General features: G+C 40.0%; 2 protein-coding genes across 4 annotated transcripts in view; both read left to right on the forward strand.

The window, feature by feature from the left end:
* The first annotated feature begins 804 nt into the window (after window positions 1-804).
* Window positions 805-3,966, forward strand: CKS2 (CDC28 protein kinase regulatory subunit 2). Its single transcript, XM_060762037.2, has 3 exons — window positions 805-991; window positions 2,765-2,892; window positions 3,540-3,966. Exons 1-3 carry the CDS (start codon window positions 933-935, stop codon window positions 3,590-3,592), a joined length of 240 nt encoding a protein of 79 aa, XP_060618020.1. The 5' UTR covers window positions 805-932; the 3' UTR covers window positions 3,593-3,966.
* Window positions 3,967-8,653: 4,687 nt separating this feature from the next.
* SECISBP2 (SECIS binding protein 2) overlaps window positions 8,654-24,573 on the forward strand; it is a 36,285-nt gene continuing 20,365 nt past the window's right edge. For 2 of the 3 annotated variants that reach the window (XM_067464460.1, XM_060762032.2), the window contains exons 1-6: window positions 8,654-8,819; window positions 13,980-14,125; window positions 16,461-16,719; window positions 17,838-17,961; window positions 18,752-18,987; window positions 20,916-20,976. In XM_067464460.1, coding sequence (XP_067320561.1) covers window positions 8,790-8,819; window positions 13,980-14,125; window positions 16,461-16,719; window positions 17,838-17,961; window positions 18,752-18,987; window positions 20,916-20,976 — 856 coding nt within the window. In that variant the 5' untranslated portion in view covers window positions 8,654-8,789. The remainder of the gene's footprint in view (window positions 8,820-13,979; window positions 14,126-16,460; window positions 16,720-17,837; window positions 17,962-18,751; window positions 18,988-20,915; window positions 20,977-24,573) is intronic. The other variant, XM_067464461.1, reaches the window with a different exon arrangement.

Consider the following 24,573-nt stretch of genomic DNA (forward strand, 5'->3'; position numbering starts at 1 on the left):
CTCTCCCTAGATTCGAACCTCTGACCTGTTAGCCTTCAGTCCTGCCAGCCCCAAAATAAATCCCAGTTTTAGTGTGAGAGATTGATGATCGAACCGGATGATCGAACCGGATTATATGAGCCTACACTTCCAGATAGTCCGGTTCAAAGCAGATAATCTGGATTTTATATGGCAATGTAGAAGGGGCCTGAGGCTGTGAGGAATGGTGGGAGTTGAAGTCCAAAACACCTGGAGGGCCCAAGTTGGCCCATACCTGATCTACAGTTAATAAGGGTGGAATTAATCAGGATTTGACATCACTTTAACTGCCATGGAATCCTGGGAGTTGTAGTTTTACAAGGTCAGTAGCTTTCTCTGCCTCACCAAACTACAACTCCATGATTGCATAGCATTTTGGGCTGGGAAGCTAAAATGGTGTCAAAATGCATTCATTCTACAGTGTAGGTGCACCCTCGGTAAAGTAATTGTGGGCTAGTAACTCATCCTAAGTATAAATCACTCTATCATTCAACTGGGTTGGATTTAGGAAACCCAACGCCACGCCTCTTGGAGAAGAAAGTGACGTCAGCGACAAAAACAACCACCATTTCTAATCCCGGCTCCAGACATGCGCATTGCCGTCGGGCCGTCTCGCAATTGTTTTTCCCCCTTCTCCCCCTGCACTTGCTCACAATGGTTTCTCCGCCTCCCTCACGGCGTCTTCTGATTGGTGGAAGTAGTCAGAGGACCAGGAGAAACCATAGCGGGCGGGGAGGAACCAAATAGACGCGCACCACGTGACGGCGCGCGCTCCCGGCCGCCCAATCGGCGTCGAGGTGTGGGATTCAAATGGAGAGTTGCGCCAGGCGCGTCTGTTAGCCACGGAAGAGCGCTGGGCCGGTGAGGTGGTTTCGGCTGGGATAGAGGCCGCCTTCTTCTTTTTCTTCGCCGCTATGTCTCACAAACAGATCTATTATTCGGACAAATACTACGACGAGAACTACGAGTACCGGTGAGAGAGAGAGAGAGAGGGGGGCTATTTCTCTTTGAGGAATTGTGGGTGTTGAAGGCCAAAACACCTGAAGGGCCGAGGTGGCCCATACTTGATCCTCACTGTAGAATGAATGTAGTTTGACACCACTATAACTGGCATGGCCCAAGTTTTTGGGCTCCTAGAATTTGTAGTTTGGCAGAGAAGGCTAAAGGCCTTGTAAAACTAACGGGGAGGTCTCTTTTTCCCTTCCTCCATTTTCAGCCTTGGAGTTAGGCAGTGATTCTCAGCCTGTGGGTCCCCAGGTGTTTTGGCCTACAACTCCCAGAAATCCCAGCCACTTTACCAGCTGTTAGGATTTCTGGGAGTTGAAGGCCAAAACATTTGGGGACCCACAGGTTGAGAACCACTGAGTTAGAGCCTAGATACCTTAAGGCTCCAGATCCTGCCTGCTCTTGGAAGCTGAGCAGGGTCAGCCCTAGTTAAGAGATTGGATGGGAGACATCAGGAAGAAGTTGGCAAACCCACCTCTTGAGTTCCCTTTGGTTAAGAAAACCCTATCTAGTGATTCCTGAAATTTGGATCTCCTGTTTTGGATTTAAACTCCCAGAATCCTCAGCCAACAGTTATGAATTCTGGGAAGAGAAGACCAAGACATTGGAACATCATAGTTTGGAAAACACTGACCAGTGCAGTTAACTTGAAGGTGTGATATTCATGAACTGAAACTGGGGAACTAAGTTAAAAGATGGAGACTGGCCCAAATTGCCATTAACAAACTCCATGTATGAATTAATTGTGAGTGTGGATCACCCAGTATGAGGACAGCACTATCCACTCAAACACACTGGGTATTGCTAATGGCCTTTTCATGTAGTTGAGACCCTTGTGTGTAGTGTAAACTCTTTGCTGTCTTTATTGTGATTTCTGATTACCATGTTGCCACCCTAAAACCTGCAAATCATCTACACAAGAAGCAACTTGCAGTTTCTCAAGTCACTCCTGACACGGAAAAAAAATTCTACCCAATAATCTTTCAAAGTATGGGTTAAGAGAAAGCTGAGAGGAGACATGATGGTCATGTATAAATATGTGAGGGGAAGTCATAGGGAGGAGGGAGCAAGTTTGTTTTCTGCTGCCATGGAGACTAGGACACGGAACAATGGCTTCAAACTACAGGAAAGGAGATTCCACCTGAACATTAGGAAGAACTTTGGACAGATATACAAAAGCAGTGGCTCTGGGGGAGGGGAACACGGTGGTGAGGGATAGAAAATATGTATCTGTAAAAATAACAGTAGATGCTAAAAGTTAATGTATGGTAGATTGTATTGAATATTATGTGCCTGCCGTAAAAAAAATGTATAACAAATGTATTGAATTATATTTTTAAAAAATAAAGGAAGAACTTCCTAACTGTGAGAGCTATTCAGCAATGGAACTTTCTGCCCCAGAGTGTGGTGGAGGCTTTTAAATAGTGGCTGGATGGCCATCTGTCAGGGGTGCTTTGAAAGCTATTTTCCTGCTTCTTGGCAGGGGATTGGACTGGATGGCCCAACTCTATGATTCTATGATCAAATAATCTAAACATTTTAAGGTATGCAAGCAGCAGCTTATACACTTGATAGTTCAGGGTCCCCTTTTCTACCAAACGTATTGTCTACATTTTTTTTTAAAAAAAGCATTAGAAATAATTCTTGCAAGGTTTTGCCAATTATCATTTCATCAATACGAAACAATGATTGTTTTCAAAATGAAAGAAACATGAGTCATTGAAATTTCTGCCCCTGGTAGACATGTGATGCTGCCAAGAGAGCTCTCAAAACAAGTACCGAAAACTCATCTAATGACCGAAGAAGAATGGCGACGACTTGGAGTCCAACAGAGCCTTGGCTGGGTCCACTACATGATTCATGAACCAGGTAAAAGGATTCAACTGTACTGGGAAGGTGGGTGGGGATGATCTCTAAATAAGAGTAGAAGTTATGAACATGTACAGGTTGTGTTGATTAACCTTGCATGCTTAAACTTAAAAAATTGATGCAGTAATTAAACATTTTTTCTTCAATTGCTCTTTTGACACATGTTAATCGTATTTGGTAACGTTTGTGTTTAAGGGCACTGTATAAATGCTCTAAATAAACAAGGGCCTGTTCAAAAGAAAGCACACTCACCTAGCTTATAGTTAATTTCGATCCTCCCAAGTGTAAAAGGGTTTTTTCCCAATGGGGTTGCTGAGCATAAACCGAATATTGAATGAATTTATAGTTATGGCACTATGTATATCCTTCAGCACCTATTTGCCTGATTTTTAAATTGGAGCCTAATATTTGTGTACTTGTTTAATTTGCAATCACATTGTGTTTGTTTTGCATGCTTTTTAAGGGAGGCAGAACTACTCGGGATTGCCCCCCCCCCCCCAGTCAAAATCTCCAGATCTAAATTCTCCTTGTTCAGAATATAAAATCAGTTTAGCGATTGCAGTGTTAAATGAATGAGCAGAGTAAGATGTATCAGACTGCAGTTTTTCAACAGGCAGCTGAAAGCTCCTTTGCTTTTCTTTTTACAGAACCACACATCCTCCTTTTTAGAAGACCACTTCCAAAAGGCCAGCAGAAATGACTTCTCTCAACTTCTGGAATCTTTTGTAAAAATGTATATATGTTGGTAGTATTCAGTGAATACTTGAGAATGTACAAATACGTCATTACCTGTGCATGAGCTGTATTATTCACAGCAACAGAGCTCAGTAAAGTGCAAACGAAGTAGGCTGCTATGATCATAAACTCTTACTGTTAACAAGTGCCTATTTGATCTTGTCTATTTTGTTCAATAACGTTTATGACTTACATGTAATAAAAGTGTTGAGAGAAACCTTTTGAATATCTATTCCTTCTGTTAAGTGATATCCCCCTCAAGCTGTTGGAGCAATACTTGCAGTGGCTTTTCAACTGTTAAAGTAGGTCTGGAGAAATAAATCTGTTTTTAACATTGGATCTTTGTATGTATTCATGGTCTTGAATTACAGTCACCCGTATTGTGAGGGTATAAGAAAAGATGCGTGTAATAAAATTAGCAGGTCGACATTTGACAGATTATTCCAGTGGTGGACAGGTTAGCCCCGTATGAAACAATTATTAAGAAATCTGGTTCATCTAAACAACGGAGGCACGAGGTAAAGCTAACAAATAAGTATGCTGGGTTTTTTTGTAGAGTGTATGCAGCTAATAAAAACCAGTCAAGGAGTGGAGAAAGGGTGTATTGAAAACACCGAGGAATCTATATTAGTCATCCAGGTATTCTGAATTGTTTCCAAAAGCCCCCCTTTCCAGTTGACACTGTTCAGGAATTGTGGGAGCTGAAGCCCCAAGCACTTTGAGGACCAGAGTTTGAGTACAACTGCATTTGAGATTTATGATAACTAGAGTTTTAAACTTTAGAAGTTAACGTTCCTATTTTTTTTTTAAAAAAAACATAGAATTAGAAGAGACCACAAGGGCCATCCATCAGTGAAGACTTCCTTTTTTTCCTTTGGTATTTTTGTCTTTCCAAGATGCAGTATCTAGATTAGCCACCTGGGAGAGCCAGAGCCTTTCCCTGAATTTGCAATGACTTACGAATATATCAATACAAGAGTTTCTGTATGAGTAGAGCCCCTATTGCACTATTTTCTATGGCCTTCTGCATGTTGGTCCATATTTTTATAGATAAACATTGAAAGTATTTCATTTAAAATGTGCTGGGGCTGTCAATACTGCTAAAAAGACCAAAGGACCCTAAAGTAAATCAAGTGTGATTACTCACTAGAAAACAAAAAGTAAATTGATGCTATTCTACTACAGATATGAGATGACATGACCTATTGGGAAAGCAGAAGAAAATACTTAAGACAAAAATCAATCACAGAAGCTACAGCCCTGAGCAGGGCAATTAACTATAATCAAAGTTGAAGGCAGATAACAATTCAGTAAACCATGAGTCTTTTGGGGGTACCTGCCCCCCCCCCCCCCAAGTACTTCAAAAGTTAGTGCAATTCACACTAATCTTACATCTGTCTTTTCAAGTCCTGGTCCATAAATCTTATGTTGAGGGATTAAAAAAACAGGAAAGGAAGGCTCTAAACTTCATCTTCATTGAACCTTTTCTACAGAAAAAGTTCAAGTATTGGCATTCCGAGGAGTAACAGATATGTTTGTTTTCTGTACAATATTTCTGTTGCTTGGTGGAAATTAAGACAATTACAACACAAAAGAAATAATTTTCTACCTTGTGTAGCTGAAACTATATCTCACAAGAAATGTGACATGCCTTTAGATAATCAATGTGGTTTAGTATTTTATGTAATGGTCCAGTCAGGCTAATCTTTATAACATTATTGTGAGGATATAATATGTGGAGGAAAAAGCTCAGTGGAAGAAAGGTAAGAGCCCAGTGAAACCGAGCTCCAATATCTCTGAATTCATGCAGGTCAATCAAAAGCAGTGGTTCTCAACCTGGAGTCCCCAGATATTTTTGGCCTTCAACTCCCAGAAATCCTAACAGCTGGTAATCTGGCTGTGATTTCTGGGAGTTGTTGGCCAAAAACATCTGGGGACCCCAGGTTGAGAACTACTGCTCTAAAGGAAATTGCTTGTGGATATTTTCTAAGCCACAAGCCTGGCCTAAGTGCCTCACTTGTGCTACGTACACTTGCCTTCATCAGCACTTCTTTTGTGTTTTATAGAAATTCCATGAACAAGGATGCAGAAATGGGTGTTATTCATCACATAGAACAGACTTGCGTAAGCAGTTGGGTGTGGCCCACAGAGTGCTGCCCACTCTGAGGAAGAAAGGGAAAAGGAAGATAGGAAATTGAAGGAATTAAGAAAGCATTGTGTGGTTTGAACCTCAGACTATGGCTCTGAACCCACTGAATGATTAGGCAAATCACACTCAGCATCAGAGAAAGACAAAGGTAAATCCCCATTGAAAAATCTTGACAATAAGTCTGTAATAGTGTTGCCCTAAGTCTGAAACGACTTGAAGGCATGCAAAAAACGATCCTAATTAATTAATCATTCATTCTACCTTACTTGGAAAGTGAGGCGCTAAAAACCTATTTGTGGCCCCAAGAGGTTTGGCCTATTTGATTTTGGCTCACTACTGACAAGTTGTGCAGGCCTGACATAGAAGCTTCTAGAGGTATTACTTTTCCTCAACATTGAGGCTTCAGTCAGCATATGTATAGAGAGGGAGGGGAAACACGTTTTAGTCAGGCACTAATGTAAGGGGAAGTGGGTCACAATGTACTGTTTGCTAAAATGCATGTGTTAAGTGGGTCAGCAACAATTTCCCTACCAAGAGGCACTGGTATTATGGTTCACTGGCCATGCCTCATGTAGCCAAAAGCACTTCTGACATCAGAATGCCTTTTCCCCTTCAGCCTGAATTCACTGAGTTTTAAAAAACAGGTCCTCCCTTTAGTTGTTCCTGCTTAAATTTGAGAGTGTATTTTTATAAGTGATACCCTATTGAAACAAAGATTTCCACTGGAAGTTCCTATAAAATTGCTATAGAACCTCTCTAGGATTTTGCTAGACCCTCCAATGTAGTAACATTTGGCAAAATAATTTCATAGAATCACCTGGAGGACTGAGAAAATACCTTGAAAGGGAGACATTAAAGGGATTTTGAGAGAAACCTTGAATAGTTTTCACTGAATCTTTTAATACCATTTAATTCTGCTTTAATATTTATATATATTTTAATCCTGTGCTAACATTTTCTTGTTAAGCCTGTTTGAGTCCCCTTTGGGGAAGATAAAGCCAGGTATAAATAAATATAATAATATCCTATAAGGACACAACAGTTAATTTTTCATCAGAAATCTTTGAAGTAGGACAGCACTTGTTTGGCAGTTCAGCCACAGGCCTCCTAAGATACGTCATTGACACTCCTTTTTCGTGTTTAGCATGTCATCAAAATTCTTGCAAAACAGGAGGCAAGAGTTTCCTGGTCAAGGCTCCTGAGGATGATTTCTTTGCAAATCCTATACTACTGGCTGTTAGGAGTTGTGGGAGTTGAAGTCCAAAACACCAGGAGGGTTGAAGTTTGCCCATGTCTGGTTTAAAGTCTTCTCTGCCAATGAGTGCAGAGAACTACGACCCCCTGAGTTCCATAGCATTGCTCCATCGTGCTGCCAAGCTGCATTAATATGTGTTGTTGAGGGCTTTCATGGTGGGAATCACTGGGTTGCTGTGAGTTTTCCGGGCTGTATGGCCATTTCCAGAAGCATTCTCTCCTGATGTTTTGCTCATATCTATGGCAGGCATCCTCAGAGGTTGTGTGGTCTGTTGGAAACTAGTCAAGTGAGGTTTATATATTAGTGGAATGTCCAAGGTCTGAGAAAGAACTCTTGTCTGCTTGGGGCAAATAGCCTTGCAGTTTCAAAGCCTAGCTTCTTCCTGCCTGGGGGAATCCTTTGTTGGAGGTGTTGGCTGGCCTTGATTGATTCATGTCTGGAATTCCCTTGCTTTTTGAGAGTTGCTCTTTATTTACTGCCCTGATTTTAGAGGGTTTTTTAATACTAGTAGCCAGATTTTGTTCATAGAAGAGCACTTGATGGACACAGCATATTATTTAACAACACTGAAATCCTAGACCACTCTTAACAACCACCATGTCAGACTACACAGAGAAGCCATTGAAATCCACAAGCATGTAGACCAGGGGTCCTCAAACAATGGCCCGGGGGCCGAAAACGGCCCTACAAGGTCATTTACCTGGCCCTTGCTCAGGGTCAACCTCAGTCTGAAACGATTTGAAAGCACACAACAACAACAATCCTATCTCATCAACCAAAGCAGACCCACACTTCTCATTGAAATATTAATAAATTTATATTTGTTAAAATTGTTCTTCATTTTAATTATTGTATTGTTTTGAAGTGTTTTTTTTTTTTTGCACTATAAGATATGTGAAGTGTGCATAGGAATTCATTCATGCTTTTTTCAAATTATAATCAGGCCCTCCAACAGTTTGAGGGACTGTGACCTGGCCCTCTGTTTAAAAAGTTTGAGGACCCCTGACGTAGACAATTTCAATAGAAATTGAACAAACCATAAAAATGAATAAAGCCTGGCTAGCAGTATTTTTAAAAAACCCTAAAATCAGGACAGTAAATAAAGAACAACACTCAGAAAACAGGGGAATTCCAAACAAGAATCAATCAGGGCCAGATAACACCTCTCAACAAAGGATTCCCACAGACAGGAAGCAGCCAGGCTTTGAAGCTGCAAGGCCATTCAGTGCTAATCATGGTGGCAAATTGCGACATTCATACTTGCCTCGAGCAGACAAGAGTTCTTTCTCCCACCCTGGACGTTCCACAGCTAGATAAACCTCACTTGCCTAGTTTCCAACAGACCCTTCAACCTCTGAACATGCCTGCCATAGATGTGGGCGAAACGTCAGGAGAGAACGCTTCTGGAACACGGCCATACAGCCCGGAAGACTCTCAGGAACCCGCATTAATAATGCTCCAGTCCAGGGTTTCCTGCCTGCCTGGCTGGGCCTCTCCGCAGTCCCCGCCCCTTTCCTTCCCAAGGACGCTACCTTCGGCCCGGTTGCCACGGCGACCGTCAGGTGACTAAGGCCGCCCCTCCGCCGCCGCTGATTGGCCGCTCCGTGTTGATAAGCGGGCGTCGCTCTCTTGACGGCTTTTGTGCGCGCCGGCGGGGGCTGGTGGCGAAGGCAGGGTAGGAGTGGCCGTTAGCGGGGTGGTTGACCTTTTTTCTCGCCCTTCTGTCTTTAAGCAAAGCAAAACAAAACCTCCCCCGCCATGACTTCCGAGCGGGAAACGGGCAGCGAGGTAAGAGCGGGGGAAGCGGCTGGGTCTGTGGAGACTTCACACGTATCCCGACCGGCTCTTTGAACCTCTTCCTCCTCCTCCTCTGTGGCCTCCCGCCGTTTGTTACGTAAGAAGAGACGCCTCGGAAGGGAAGGGGAACAGGAAGTAGAGCTGCCCTGTTGTAGGCCTTCTCTCCCTCCTGAGCCCTCCGCGAAACCCCTTCTACTTCCTTGTGTTATGTGCCTTCAAGCCCTTGAATGCTACAGTAAAGGCGAATCTGTCAAGGGGTATTACAGGGCTGAAAACATATGACTCGTCTCAGAATGCAGAGGGTGCATCTACACTAGAATTAGGGCAGTTTGACACCACTTTGACGGCTATGGCCCAGGGCTGTGAAGTCCTGGGATTTGTAGTTTGGTGAGACACCAACAGTTTTGTCGGAGTAAGCTTGTCAGAATCCAAATCCCATTGAGGCAACGCTGTTAAAGTGTCAAATTGCATCCATTCTACAGAGTAGATGAAGCATGGGCAAACTTGGGCCCTCCAGGTGTTTTGGACTTCAACTCCCACAATTCCTAACAGCCGATAGGCTGTTAGGAATTGTGGGAGTTGAAGTCCAAAACACCTGGAGGGCCCAGGTTTGCTCATGCCTGCAATAGAGTGCTGTGGATGTATCTTAGGATAGCATTGACCTTGCTGGCCCTCCAAGTGTTCTGGACTTCAACTTCCACAATTCCTAACAGCCTCAGGCCTTTTCCTTTCCCCCCTCAACCCAATTTGGTCTGTGTAAATAGGAGTATAGTGTCTAGCTCCAGGGAAGTCCTCTGTTATGCCTTGGTCAGATCACACCTGGAATATTGTGTCCAATTCTGGGCACCTCAGTTGAAGGAAGATGTTCACATGCTGGAATGTGTCCAGAGGAGGGCGATTAAAATGATCAAAGATCTGAAGAACAAGCCTTATGAGGAGCGGCTTAAAGAGCTGGGCATGTTTAGCCCGCAAAAGAGAAGGTTGAGAGGAGACATGATGAGGGCCATGCATAAAATATGTGAGGGGGAGCCATAAGGAGGAGGGAGCAGGCTTGTTTTCTGCTTCTCTGGAGATTATGACGCAGAACAATGGCTTCAAACTACAGGAAAGGAGATTCCACCTGAACATTAGGAAGAACTTCCTAACTGTGAGAGCTGTTCAGCAGTGGAATTCTCTGCTCCGGAGTGTGGTGGATGCGCTTCGTTTGAAGATGTTCACATGCTGGAACAGAGGCTTTTAAACAGAGGCTGGATGGCCATCTGTTGGGGGTGCTTTGAGTGTGATTTTCTTGCTTCTTGGCAGGGGGTTGGACTGGATGGCCCATGAGGTCTCTTGCAGCTTAATGATTCTAAGTACCTGAGGGGGGGAAAGAAAGGAGTTGGAGCCCAAAACACCCAAAGGACCAGTTTGCCTGGAAATACACCCCTCCATTTCAAAGTTTTAATTCAATAACTAAATCCAAAACCAATTCTCAATAAAAGGGGCCAGCTTTCTGTTCAGAAGAAAAGAAAAGAAACAACAGAGCAAAACTTTGACGTAATAGATATATAATATGCTGTAGTTTACATTGGAACAGATAACTTCATGGCTTCCCTATGCCATCAGGATCGTGTACATATTGTATGTTACATTGCCTATAGTATTGTATATCATATTATTTCAGCACCAAAGCAGAAAATCCCAAAATATCTACTTTGAATTGGGTTATCTGAGTCCACACTGCCATATATTCCAGTTCAAAGCAAATAATGTGGGATTTTATTCAGTTGTGTGGAAGGGGCCCAAGTCTCTCTTATCCAGAAATTCAAAATGCGCCAACATCTAAAATTATCCACATAGGTGGCTAAGATAGTGACACCTAAGCTTTTTAATAGTTCAATAGATGCAAAAAATTGAAATATTCTATACAATTATTTTCAGTATATGAAGTGTAGATTAATTTTGTGTTTAAACTTGGGTCTGATTTCCAACATATTTCATTGTGTATCTATATGCAAATACAAATATTCCAAAATTCAAAATACTTCTAGTCCCAAGCATTTCAGATAAAGGATGCTCAATTTCTGCCAACTTTAATTGGACAGCAATTTCTTTTCTTTTTTTCTCGAAATGACTATATTTTCACTTTAAAAATGTAATAATGTCCAGAACAAACTATAACTGATGGTGGCCAGAGTTAGCAAATTGTGTTTTTTCCCAAAATGGGAATGTATGTTTCATCCATTGAATTTCAGTCTTATCGCAGTGAGGAGCAATGGAGAGCTATGTGGTGTTTTAAAAAGTGCTGGCTGGAATTGGAACTGACATGCTTTGGCTATTAGCTTCTTATCTGTTCCATAATATTGAGGAAAAAGCTTTTATTTGTTTCTATGGAGTGAATCAGCGTGCTTGAAGTTTTTATAGTAATCACACACCAGTAGTTTTTGAAGTGATTCTTATTTTACTTTAGTCTCTCTATAAAAACAGATAGCTGTGTGTTGTCTTCAGGTATACACTGTCTGAAGCCGTGTATATCTCAGCACAAGTTGTTAGGAAACAAGTTGTGGGGGACATCGTGTTTAAATCGCCTCCTGGAATGAGCTCTGCGTGAGCAGAATGGGACACTCCATATCATTTGGTTTGGGACAGTGTTCCTTTTCTTGTATTATTGCAGAATTTGACAGATAATAAATACCATCTGGTTATATCTAAATCATGGTATTAGAGAAGATAGTGCATTGGACATGTGGCAATACTTACAGAAAAAAATCACATATTTTCCTGTTATGAATAAAGTGAATTCTGGTATTACAGAATGGGAAGTTTCCTCTGTTTCAACACATTTCAACAATGCTACAATCATACATGAAAAAATTACATTTGTAAACTGGTTTGTAGAGTCAGTCTTAATCTGGTTATGCTTATTAGATCTGTGGAGGAGGGGATTTATGGAGTGGTTTGTCTCCCAAGAAAGCTTTTGTTCCAATTATTGAAAGAAATGGGAAGTAATAGTAGTCATCTTTGAACTGGTACCTTTCTGTTTCTGGCATGTATCTATTTAGGGAGAGGAGAGGTATGGGATAGTTTTACTCAAGTAACCTGTGGGAAAGAAACGTGTTTACACATATTTATTTTGCTTTGTACCTTTTGTACCTTTTAGCTGATAAGACTTCTCTTATCAGTTATATGTAGTATACATGGTTCCCTGATTGCTCCTGTTTGCACTAGAAGTGGCAAAAGAAACTATATCACATTCTGCATCAGAAAACATAGCTATGACAACAGACCTAAACCTCCATCATTGTAGCTACATCTCCTGATGAATCCAACCCACCACCCCCAGACACATTGGAAACCATGCAACATTACCGATTAAGGGATTTCCAGGATGTGGAGTGGGTTGGTGAGTAAAGACGCATCTCGCTCTTTTGGCAGTGAGGTACTTTGTGACAGACAATTACAGGGACTCTTCCAGTGTCTGGTGTAACTGCATGTTGCAAAACATTTCATTGGAGGAAGAGGGCTGGATGCTGCTTCCCTCATGCTTCACTCCCAGTGCCTTGAAAATCTCTGTTGATCCACTTCTTGGCTTCTGAGGTCACTTTTGGTGGGCACTTTTATTTGCTGGTGCAAATAAAATTGTTTATTGGAGCAGTAACCATAAACATGAATTCAAAACCGTACTATGCCCTTAGTATGGCTTATGACATTGTAAATACTGAAGAGAAGGCCAGTCCTTAAATTTTTACAGACTCTGTTTTTGATATGTCATCTCAACATGAATACTTGCTCTCCTCTGATTTTATTTTCTCAAAAGAAAATGGGGGGAGGGGGGACGGACAAATTTTAGACTCGTTTTCCAATTTTTTTGAGAGAGAAACATTGCGGATAGGAGGAAATGTTCAGGTTTTAATAACATTCAAAACCTAAAGTAAGCTTCCAAGGTGGTTTAATATGACTAATAAGCCACAGTATCTATTCCTTTTATTTTTATTGTGGAAGATGGATTTGATTATTTTATCCCAAAAAGGGTGCCCATGATGGCACTCGAAACTATTTCTCCCCTATTATTATAAAACTCTTTAAAGTTTATAGAGAATCCAATATGAAACCCTAATGTTACAGTTTGTTTAGAGAAATGTAATAATCTATCTAGTCAGGAGATACTGGTTTTAAACAAAATTGTATCCTTATTAATACCTACATAAAAAGAAGTTAGGTACTTGTTATTGTTCTATTAAATGTCTATATTTATGTGGTTAGAGTAATATTGTAGACCCATCATTTATTACGAGTGGATGAACTGCAGAAACAGTTTTGTGTTGTGTGTATAACCACAAGAGGGTGTCTGCTGTACAGTCATTTGATTATCAACTGAATTCTTTTTTTGTGATTTCTTTACCATTAAAAATGCCATACAGCTGGCATAGATATAGTTCTTCATTAATTTGAATTACCATATTGAGTGTAGGCACTAGCAGCATGTGCTCCTTTGCTCTCATTCCCATGTGCCTTTACACCAGTCTGGCATTACAGCTGAGTGTCATTAAACCTGTCATTTAGAGATTAGGAGCCAAACCAAGGTAAGTTGAGGAAAGGAAACTTCCTTGCTTGAGAAGGGAGAGGATGGGAGCAAAGAACAAGTATGTGACGCAAATCTGCTTTTCAGTTTCTTGGTAATGATTGGTAATTGTGACCCTTTTAATGTTGGACTGTAGCTGCCAACCATCCCTTGTCATTGATTGTACTAGCTCTGGGAGCCTCAGTCTAACAACTTCTAGAGGACTCACTTGCTCTCCCCCTTTCTTAGCCATGCTATATAACTAAAGTATAAATAAGTAACTATATAAGTATTATGTCTCCACTGCAAATTGTGTTCTCTGCAGCTGCTGATTGTCAATATATTTTCTTACTAACATAAAGTAAATAGGAAACCAATTTCTGTAGTGAATGCAATGTTCTAGATAAATTGTGTTTAAAAGGATCAGTTTGATTGAGCATCCACATTCTGTAATGTTCTATCATAGTTAATCTCTTCAGATTTATTTTGATAAAGCAAAAGAAGACACCAGCTTTTCCTTCTTGTGACCATTGTGTTCACATAGATTTGGTGTTTCACTTATTTGGTTAATCTCAAAAGTGCATGTAGCCAAACCCCCTTTTGTTTCTCAGGGCATCAAGTTATCAGCAGAGGTCAAACCGTTTGTCCCCAAATATGCGGCGGTAACTGTGGCATGGTCAGAACCCTCAGAAGCATGTGTCTTTCCTAGATATTATACTACATGCTACCCATATGTTCAGGATCCATCAGTGGATAAGTATGTACCCTTCTACATCTCATTTCTTGTGGGACTGTTGACTTACCAAAGTCTTGAATTTAAGTTTTTAATTATTTAGCAAGCTGTATTTATTTGACAATAAATTAGCACACCAATTTAGTATCTAAGACTCCTTCTACACTGCCATATAATCCAGATTATCTGTTTTGAACTGGATTATATGAGTTTACACTGCTATATAATCCAGTTCAAAGCAAATATATGGCAGCGTAGAAGTGGCAGCATAGAAGTGGCCTTAGAATACACCATGGAACCAGCATCTTACAAGACAAGGTAATGACAACATTGATCTTTTGATCTTTAAATATTGCCATCATCTATCAGATAGTTGTAAATCATCTCTCAAAAGTTTACCTCAGAGCCTTTCATTATTTGATAAATACCACTTTAGACTTTGTGGAGTGCCTGAGATTTTAGGGGTTGAATTTTATTTTTTTCTCTGGTACTTTGTTTTCATAATCTAAAATATCAACAATAATCCACATTTTTGCATATTTAAATACCCACAGCTGTACAGTATGTGGCTTTTTCACAGGGGGAGAATGGGATTTTATTCTAATGCAAATGAATAGGCTATTGACTTCCCAAATAAATCAATTATACAAAGAATATTTACCAGTACTAGAACAAAGAGCTGAGTGTGGTTGGGTATTACAATCTTGAGCTTTTTGGTGGGGAGTGGAGTCTTGTCTATTTATATGTTTTCTCTGTAAAACTCCCAGCCTACTATAGTCTCTGTAGTTTATATTCCTAGTAGGCATGTCATCATGCTCTACAGTGTTAGTTTATATTCCTAGTAAGCATTTCATCATGCTCAATGGTAGGAGTATTTGGTTTGAAATGCAATGTGTTCTTCTGCAGCGTGATGGTCTGAACTGTATGTGAATAAGATTCTCACAGGGAATGAAAGTGAGATGACATCTTCTGAACAAGGGCATAGACCGCAAAACAAACACCACAAGGGTGTTAACCCTTCCCTTTGCTATAATAATAATAATAATAATAATAATAATAATAATAATAATAACAACAACAACAACAATTCTTACCCGCCTCTCCTCATGACTCGAGGTGGGTTACAACATAGCTAAAACACACAATCATCTAAAAGCATTCTGTAAAATACACATATTAAAACATTTCTGCATATGTACACAGAACAAAAATTAAACATTAGATACAAATTTAGAATTTGTGATTAAAACTGGCTTGGTCCAAAACATGCATGCATGTGTGTGCATGTATCCAAACCATATATAAAAAGGTAAAGGTTTACACTGATTAAGTCTATTTGTGTCTGACTCTGGAGGGGTGGTGCTCATCTCCATTTCTAAGCCAAAGAGTTGGCATTGTCCATAGACACCTCCAAAGTAATGTGGCCGCATGACTGCATGGAGCACTGTTACCTTCCCACCAAGGTAGTACCTGTTGATCTACTCATATTTCCAAAGCTGGGCCTTGAACCACAGACCTTACAGTCAGAAAGTTCAGCAGCTCAGTGGTATAATCTGCTGTGCCACTTTAAAATGTTCCTGGTCCGACTTGCAAAAAAATCAACTTAACAAAACTACAGAACCTATTTTTTCGTAACTTGTGGACTGCCCATATAGTGTTGATAGAGAGGAGTTAGTTACACTAGTAGTAAAGGTGCTTCCAAAGACAGACTCAATTTTATTGAACCTTTTTTATTTGAAAAGGTAGAGTATATCATTTATCATCAAAGGCAAAATCCTACCATTTAAAGTACTTTTGAAAGGGACGTTGATATCTTCAGTACTTTATTTGTGACAGGATTGCCATTAAAAACTTAGACTGGCATCTTCGAATTTTATAATGTTGAATTGACATTTAAACATGTTACACTACCATTATGAAGCAGAAATATTTTTCCCACCCTGCTATTTATGGTTCCACTTTATTATAATCTCATCTCCTCCATTTTTTGATAGATATGGCTTGGTGATAGAAAAAATATTCATCCTAGATTTAATATATACCTCTTTAATTTTAATTTGTCAGTATTAGACCCCACAGTTTGAATAGTCACTTTATGGTTATCATACTTAACCAGCTATGCCAAGTGACTTGTTAATGGTTGTTTAAAGCTTAACTTATAATTTGATTTTAAACTCTCACTTATTTGTTGAAAAGGGCATTTTTCTTAAATTACTCATAACAGTTGAAATCTAAAGACAAAATCCACACAGATTATAGTAACTGATACAGAATGTGTTCAGGCAAACCTTTGTTGTGGGAAAAAGGAAGCATTTCCCTGTTTGAATGTCCAACTAAACAATGTGTTTATTTAATTTAGACACCAGGTCTATACTCAAGATGTACCCTGGGATTCTACCTCCACTCTTCCCCATTATGTATCTCAAAATGTTATGGGATGCAGTTCACTTGGGGAATACGCCAGCTCCCCCTATACACCAGATGCCGCACCAAATGTATATACAGTTCCCAACTTCCGGTCTGAAAACAACTCTAAGCTCTTCAGCTCTTCTCGGCAGGGCAGAGACTATCCCAAACAGACTCCTGTCATCAGAAAGGAAGCCGCATATCATCCTAGGGTAAGTTATTGTTTGGATGAGAATGTTGGTTTGTTTTTCTGCTTGTCTTAACAGAACCTTTTAAGAACAGAGCATGGCTTGAAACATTAGTAGCTCAATCTAGAGCAGTGCTTCTTAAACTGTCCTGATCTCAAATGAGGTCCTCTTAGCTCAATGTCCCAATTCTTTTCTGAACATAACCCTAGTGACTGTTTTAGACAATTACACGATTCTTTCTAGCATAGTGTGTTTACAGTGGACTTGGCAGAAGATGCTTCAGCTGTACTTCATAAAAAGAGAAATCAGCTTGTTTAGCAAGCCTTACAAATGGTGATCTGTTATCAGTAAATGCTTGATTTTTATACCTATTTTACAGGCAGTCCCCAAGTTACAAACTAGATGGTTCTGTAAGTTATCAAGTAACTTTGTAAGTAAGTCAGAACAGGTACATTTATTTGGCATGTTGTGGAAACAAGAATTGGTAATAAAGCTTCAGTGAAGACACATTTTTCCTTTGATAACTCTTTCAAGAGATAATTTCCCTTCCAATGGGTAGATTTCTCTCACTTCCTGTTGTCTAACTCCTGTTCTTAACTAGGAATGGTTTGTAAGTCGAATGTTTGTAACTCAGGGACTGCCTTTCCCTTTATACTTGGGGTCAATGGAAAAAAAATAGGTGGCAAGAGGGGTCCCAAGTGGAAAAGTTTAAGAAGCCCTGGTCTAAAGTACTCCCCTATCTGACCACAGGATATTGTTTTTCGGTTTTTTATTCCCCTGGGTCAAGTATTCCTTATGGCTCCTGGGTACATACTTAGATTCACATAGTGACCATTCCGCTTCTCCATCGAGAATCCACACCACAAGTTTTAAACCCACCAAAGTCTGATCACCCCTCCCCAATGATGGAAATCCTGTCATTACGTTCTGAGGAGGGGGACAATAATCCCCGAAACAACTGTATATGCTATGATGGTACATACTTACAACCAACTCAAACTGTGCACTTACATCTAATTTCTGATGCCCTTTATATAGGCAGGGATGGCATGCTGTGTTCTTAAGCAAAAATAGTTAATACAACATTAAACAATACAGAGAAGGACTCAAAATAGTGTCTTTTTTTTTTTTACTTTTCGCAGAGACGACCCAAAGATTTTGAACCCAAATTGGAAAGTAAAAGACCTGATGGAAGTGACTCTCCTAACAGATCAACAGAGAGTTCATCTTACACTGCTCTACATGGTAGAAATCCTATTAAATCAGGTACATTAAAAAGACTTTTAAATGTGATATTGTGCAGGTGAGTTAGCAGATGATGTGTGGCCAAAAAAAAGCCAGAATATGTAGTAGGACAATTTTGAGATAATGCATATTACTAGATTGCTCTTCGAATCGTTGTAACATCCTCTATAGTTGGCTGGCAAAATAATCTTTTATTGCAGTTATTGGAAGCTTGCTTCTACTTGATTACTTACATGAAATAAGGATACATTATTTGTTTGCATCTAGCACATTTATTTTAAGCATTCTGGAAACATCTGTATTTGAATACATTTCTTGATTGCACTGATTAAGAAGGAATATACACCAGAGATGGAAATGAAAAGATGCCTTAAATCCTATGGATAAAACTTAATAATTTTACTGTTTCCCCGCCTCTCCTCAAAGGCTTGAGTTAGGGCATAGTATAGCTAAAACACATCATTGTAACACATATAAAATACACAGAACAAAGATTAAAACACAGTAAACATGGGATATGAGTTTAAAATTCATAGTTAAAACTAACTTCTAGAAGCAGATGGAGGAAGCTGAAAAGAAACCAGTAAGGATAGATCATGTTTTGTCAACACATAGTTTTGATTTTGAAGGTCGGGATAAAGAAAAACGACTGGAGTTGAATCAAAAATGAGATAAAAAATTGAATGACTGAAACCCTGAACAAAAGCACTCTGCTATGCAGTATATCCCTAACACTTGTCCCATTCCAACTATTAAAACGTATCACTGATCACAGGAAGTATTAATTTTTACATAAACTCTTTTTTTCCAGACAGGCCGATCAAAGCCTTGAGTGGAAAATTCAAACAATTTCAAAACAATGAATGTCTTCCAGAACCTGCCTTTGAAGTCAATCTCTCAGATTTCCCCAAATTGCAAAGTACAAGAAGTTGTAATCTGCTGAATTATGAGAAAAAACCATGGGGACCTTTGGGTTCAGCTGAAGGAGATAAAATGCCTCGGAAGCCTCCAGAGAAAGCAGAAGTTTCAGCTTTGGTGACCAAAGAGGTTTGTATTTGGTAACTTTTGGAATACTGAACAACTTTATGCTTGTATGAAACTAGTTTTCTTATCAGTGTAGTAGCATTTTATGTGTGTGTGTGTATGTGTGCAAATAAGCATGCTCTCAAGTCATTTCATGCCATATAAGCAAAACCTATAATGTGAGTTTTTAGAAAGGTTTGTTGGTGTCTTTCTCCGAATCGGAGAAAGTATTGCCCAGTTGATTCCATGGCCAAGTGGGTATTTTCATCCAAAACTCAACTGTACCACACTGGCTCATAGCATTATGTTCACAGCACTAGAAAATGTAAGATTAGGCATTTTGTCTCACCAATTGTATCCAATACTATCACATGTTAAATCAAATAGATAACAATTCTCCAGCAGTAATCAGATTTTACCCCATATGTTTTTAACCACCTTATGTTAAGTTTTGTTTTATTTGAGAGGTAATTTTATAATAGTAACAAAAGATATATCTTGTGCGACAACAACTAGCATATTCTTAATCTTATATTATGTTCACAGGGACAAAATTAGAAATCTCCCAAAAATAACCTTGAGTAGGGTAGTATTAAATAAAAAAGAAGAAAATAAAATAACTTTGTTTTTTAAAAATATTGCATTTTTGTCATGCTGATGCGGTTTATGTGTGGGTCTACTTTATAATATTCTTTCAGTGATTGTTGTAGTTGTATTTTAAAAAAAACAGCATTGTATAAGTGAATCTAAATGTAGTTCATGTTCTATCAGAAACAAAGCAAATATTTAAAATTTATTCTTACCACGTATGTTCGAGTAGAGCAACCCAGTTTATATATATCAGATACAAGTACTTGAGTTTATAATTTTGAGATGTGAATCAGCCTGCTAGAAATCAAAGCTCAGCAACACAACAATTAATGCCAGATCACATTTTTCTTTTTCAGAACAGTTTTGCTTGGCTTGGTTATAACTCTTTTTTCTATATTTCTTAGTTTATTCCTTCCTTATTAAGTTGGTCAATGGTGATAAACAATTATTGGCTGGTTTTCTATGTAGCTTTCTGCCCTATAGATGATTCACATCTTAATATTTTTTAATTTTTGTATTAATGTTTTAATCCATTTGTTCTGTTTTGTATTGTGTTACGGTTGCTATTAACTGCCTTGAGTCCCTGTTTTGGGAGTAACAACAACAACAACAACAACTTTATTCTTATACTCCACTACCATCTCCCCAAAGGGACTCATGGCGGCTTACATATGTGTCAAAATTTCCACAACAAAATAAATGCAAAACAATCCAATAAATCAAAAACACAATTTAATAAGAGCATAGTAAAATATAACAATCGAGATAAAAACACAAGTAAAACATAAGAATATAAAACAGCAACATTGAAACTCAAAACAATGCTCAACAAAACCAATAAAAGGTGGGATAAAAATAAAGGAATGTGGGATAAAAATTAAGTAAATAAACAAACAACTGGATGTTGATATCTTATTCTAAACTATTCAGAGTAATCATTAAACAAGCTTCTTTTGCATCCAACTTTGTATTCTGCCATGTGTAATTAATATTAATTTACTTACTGCTTTGTTTTAGGGACAGTGTGGTATATGTAAATTACACAGCCCAACCAAAAAAAATTGCTTGGTGTCTTGGTTTTTAGGCTTGTTCCTGTCATTTGGGGCTCTGATTCAGAAAATTGCATTGGATAAACCACATCAGCTCTAGTTCTTTATATATAGTTATAATTGTTTTCTATGGGCAAGCAGATGGCAATTGGTAGGTGTCATGTTTTGTATTTCAACAACTAGGGAAAACTGGTGGCAATTTTGGAACCAGCAGGTCCAATATACCCAGAAACAAGTCTAACATTTGAGCACCAAAATGTATGTTAGCCCATGTTCAGTGTTTTGTACTAAATAATGTAATATTCACTGTAGGGTGAAGAATGTCTGAAAAGGAATTTACCCACAAGACCTTTCAGTTCACCCGATCCTGGAGGCAAGTAATTTCTACTGTAATAGGTCCTGGGTTACAATTAATGCTTCATCCTGTCCATTTAAGGTTTAAAGTATTGGTTCATGCTCCAGTTTCACTTCATCTGTATACATGTTTTATTTATTTTGTTTGTTAAAATATTTATTATTAGTTCCAAGGCAGTACAAAACAGATAAAAGCAGATAAAGGAATTCAGAACACTATTTTAAAAACAGTTCTAGAAAACACAAAGTTAAAACAGTCCCCACATCCAGCTTCTATTTGAGGAACAAATACAAAACAGTAGAGTCATAGATGTTTGCCAGCAAAGGATCACCGCCTTGTCGGGGCGCTGGAGCTTGAGCACCTCAATGATGTCATGAGCGAAACCGTGAAGGGCCACTCAAGACGGGACGGTTGTGGCAGAGAGGTCAGACCAAGCGTGATCCCTGGGGAAGGCAATGGCAAACCACTCCAGTATCCTTGCCAAGAAAACTAAATGGACCAGTACAACCAGAGATATGTCGGTATGCCATTGGAAGATGGGACTCCCAGGTCGGAAGATGGCCAAAATGCTACTGGGGAGGAGCAGAGGATAAGTTCAACTAGCCCCAGATGTGATGACGCAGCTAGCTCAAAGCCGAAAGGAAGGCTAGCGGCCGACGGTACTGGAGGTGAACGACGAATCCGATGCTCTAAAGATCAACACACCATAGGAACCTGGAATGTAAGATCTATGAGCCAGGGCAAATTGGATGTTGTTATTGGTGAGATGTCAAGACTAAAGATAGACATTCTGGGGGTCAGTGAACTGAAATGGACTGGAATGGGCCACTTCACATCAGATGACCACCAGATCTACTACTGCGGACAAGAGGAACATCGAAGAAATGGAGTAGCCTTCATAATTAATAAGAAATTCGCTAAAGCGGTGCTTGGATACAACCCAAAAAATGACAGAATGATCTCAATTCGAGTGCAAGGAAAGCCTTTCAACATTACAGTGATCCAAATATACGCCCCAACCACAGCTGCTGAAGAAGCAGAAGTAGATCAGTTCTATGAGGATCTGCAGGACCTACTGGATAATACACCAAAAAGAGACATTATTTTCATTACAGGAGACTGGAATGCCAAGGTGGGAAGTCAAATGATAACTGGGATCACAGGCAAGCATGGTCTGGGAAAACAAAATGAAGCGGGACGCAGGCTGATAGAATTTTGCCAGGAAAACTCGCTGTGTATAACAAACACTCTCTTCCAACAACCTAAAAGACGGCTTTATACATGGACTTCACCAGATGGTCAGCACCGAAATCAGATTGACTACATCCTTTGCAGCCAAAGGTGGCGGACATCCATCCAGTCGGTGAAAACAAGACCTGGGGCTGACTGTAGCTCAGATCACGAACTTCTTATTGCCCAATTTAGAATAAAACTAAAGAGATCAGGGAAAATACACAGACCAGTTAGATATGATCTCACTAACATTCCTAGCGAATATACAGTGGAAGTGAAAAACAGATTTGAAGGACTAGATTTAGTAAACAGAGTCCCAGAAGAACTATGGACAGAAGTCCGAGACATTGTTCAGGAGGCGGCAACAAAGTACGTTCCAAAGAAAAAGAAAACCAAGAAGGCAAAATGGTTGTCTGCTGAGACACTGGAAGTAGCCCAAGAAAGGAGGAAAGCAAAAGGAAACAGGGATAAGGGGAGATATGCCCAGTTAAATGCGCAATTCCAGAGGTTAGCCAGAAGAGATAAGGAACTATTTTTAAATAAGCAATGCATGGAAGTGGAAGAAGACAACAGAATAGGAAGGACAAGAGACCTCTTCCAGAAAATTAAAAACATTGGAGGTAAATTTCAGGCAAAAATTGGTATGATAAGAAACAAAGATGGCAGGGACCTAACAGAAGCTGAAGAGATCAAGAGAAGGTGGCGAGACTATACAGAAGATCTGTATAGGAAGGATAATAATATTGAGGATAGTTTTGACGGTGTGGTGAATGAATTAGAACCAGACATCCTGAGGAGTGAGGTGGAATGGGCCTTAAGAAGCATTGCTAACAACAAGGCAGCAGGAGACGACGGGATCCCAGCTGAACTGTTAAAAATCTTAAAAGATGATGCTGTCAAGGTGATGCATGCCATTTGCCAGCAAATATGGAAAACACAAGAATGGCCATCAGACTGGAAAAAATCAACTTATATCCCCATACTAAAAAAGGGAAATGCAAAAGACTGCTCCAACTTCCGTACAGTGGCCCTTATTTCTCATGCCAGTAAGGTAATGCTCAAGATCCTGCAAGGAAGACTCCAGCAATACATGGAGCGAGAGTTGCCAGATGTTCAGGCTGGGTTTAGAAAAGGTAGAGGAACGAGAGACCAGATTGCCAATATCCGCTGGATAATGAAGAAAGGCAGGGAGTTTCAGAAAAACATCTACTTCTGCTTCATTGACTATTCTAAAGCCTTTGACTGTGTGGATCATAATAAATTGTGGCAAGTTCTTAGTGGGATGGGCATCCCAAGCCACCTTGTCTCTCTCCTGAGGAATCTGTACAAGGACCAAGTAGCAACAGTCAGAACTGACCACGGAACAACAGACTGGTTCAAGATTGGGAAAGGCGTACGGCAAGGCTGCATCCTCTCACCCAACCTTTTTAACTTGTATGCAGAACACATCATGCGATGTGCGGGGCTGGATGAATGCAAAGCTGGGGTGAAAATTGCTGGAAGAAACATTAACAACCTCAGATATGCAGATGACACCACTCTGATGGCCGAAAGCGAGGAGGAGCTGAGGAACCTTCTAATCAAGGTGAAAGAAAAAAGCGCAAAAGCCGGGTTGCAGCTAAACGTCAAAAAAACCAAGATTATGGCAACAAGAATGATTGACAACTGGGAAATAGAGGGAGAAACCGTGGAGGCCGTGACAGACTTTGTATTTCTAGGTGCAAAGATTACTGCAGATGCAGACTGTGGCCAGGAAATCAGAAGACGCTTACTTCTTGGGAGGAGAGCAATGTCCAATCTCGATAAAATAGTAAAGAGTAGAGACATCAGACTGGCAACAAAGATCCGCCTAGTCAAAGCCATGGTATTCCCTGTAGTGACCTACGGATGTGAGAGCTGGACCTTAGGGAAGGCTGAGCGAAGGAAGATCGATGCTTTTGAACTGTGGTGCTGGAGGAAAGTTCTGAGAGTGCCTTGGACTGCGAGAAGATCCAACCAGTCCATCCTCCAGGAAATAAAGCCCGACTGCTCACTGGAGGGAAAGATACTAGGGACAAAGTTGAAGTACTTTGGCCACATCATGAGGAGACAGGAAAGCCTAGAGAAGACAATTATGCTGGGGAAAGTGGAAGGCAAAAGGAAGAGAGGCCGACCAAGGGCAAGATGGATGGATGGCATCCTTGAAGTGACTGGACTGACCTTGAGAGAGCTGGGGGTGGTAACGGCCGACAGGGAGCTCTGGCGTGGGCTGGTCCATGAGGTCACGAAGAGTCGGAGACGACTGAACGAATGAACAACAACAATTTCCCTTGGATGATAACTGTGTCTGCTACTGAGAAAGCTCTGTCTTGTGTACTTTCCAGCTTGGCCCCTTCACTTTAA

This window comes from Anolis sagrei, chromosome 2 (genome assembly GCF_037176765.1).
Source record: "Anolis sagrei isolate rAnoSag1 chromosome 2, rAnoSag1.mat, whole genome shotgun sequence".
Classification (NCBI taxonomy): Eukaryota; Metazoa; Chordata; class Lepidosauria; order Squamata; family Dactyloidae; genus Anolis; species Anolis sagrei.